At 42.0% G+C, this 1,192-nt stretch overlaps 1 gene segment (V, D, J or C); it reads left to right on the top strand.

Moving 5' to 3' along the window:
• Positions 1-279: 279 nt before the first annotated feature.
• LOC105945048 lies at positions 280-843 on the top strand. The segment is given in 2 exon segments: positions 280-328; positions 524-843. Coding segments are annotated over 2 exon segments (369 nt in total).
• Positions 844-1,192: the final 349 nt, after the last annotated feature.

The following is a 1,192-nucleotide window of genomic DNA, read 5'->3' as shown; positions in this document are numbered from 1 at the left end:
GGTTTGTCTAGGTTGCTTCTCTGTTCTGGAGAATCTTGCTCAGTTCTCTATAGGATCTCAACCTCTCATCAGATGACCAGTAGAGGGAAACATAATATACAGAGGGAAGTAAAAGGGAGTCTGCTCTCCTGACTCACTTAGTATTTAAGATGACATAAAATCACCCTCATTTGCATGTGTACTTCTTTCATATGAAGTGTCCCTGCCTCTGAGTACATTATAAGAAGATCATTCTTTGGGCTGTGGCATGATCAAGATATTCAAGAGTAGATCAACAAGATGACTTTCCCATCACAGCTCATGGGACTACTGCTGTTCTGGGTTTCAGGTAAGAATATCCGTACAAAACAAAACTGTTGGCATTATGTTTAATGTTCTTTCTTTATTTGGAGCTCAGTATCACATTGAATCTGACTTGGTTTTTACAGAAAGTGAAAAAAAGAAAAGTACACTCATTTTCCTTTTCTAAGTGATTGAGAGGTGATTTTTTCCATTCATACAGTCATTTTCTACTATGTTTCAGCCACCAGAGGTGATATTGTGCTGACCCAGTCTCCAGCTGTCTTGCCTGTGACTCCAGGGGAGAGAGCCACCATCTCCTGCAGAGCCAGCCAGGGCATTAGCACAAGCTTACACTGGTACCAGCAAAAACCAAACCAGGATCTGAAGCTCCTCATCAAGTATGCTTCTGACTCCATGTCTGGAGTCCCCTCGAGGTTCAGTGGCAGTGGATCAGGGGCAGATTTCACCCTCACCATCAGCAGCCTAGAGCCTGAAGATGCTGCAATTTATTACTGTCAGCAAAGTTATAGCTACCCTCCCACAGTCATACAGGTCATATAACATAAACCTCCCAGGAAAGTAGACGGGTGTGACTGGGCTGCCTCAGCTGCTCCTCTGGGTGGCATCACCTGCTTCAGTGCATTTTTTAGATGCAGTCAGGCTTGAAGTTGAGGAGGATGATTTGAATAAATAAACTTAAATTGCTATCTTCTATCTGAACTCTCTGGGTTCCACTTCAGACATAACCATTCCTGTGCTCATTGAATAGTTTATCCTCAATGAGAATCTTCTTGAAAAAATATTTAAAGGAAAATTATGAACAGTATACACATTTGCCCATGATATTGAGAATCTACTTAAAGCTATTCACCGAATACTCCACAGCCTTTCAAGGACTGACTGTCTCACT

The sequence above is a fragment of the Jaculus jaculus genome, chromosome 6 (assembly GCF_020740685.1).
Source record: "Jaculus jaculus isolate mJacJac1 chromosome 6, mJacJac1.mat.Y.cur, whole genome shotgun sequence".
Classification (NCBI taxonomy): Eukaryota; Metazoa; Chordata; class Mammalia; order Rodentia; family Dipodidae; genus Jaculus; species Jaculus jaculus.
This window is presented reverse-complemented; position numbering and strand designations above follow the sequence as displayed.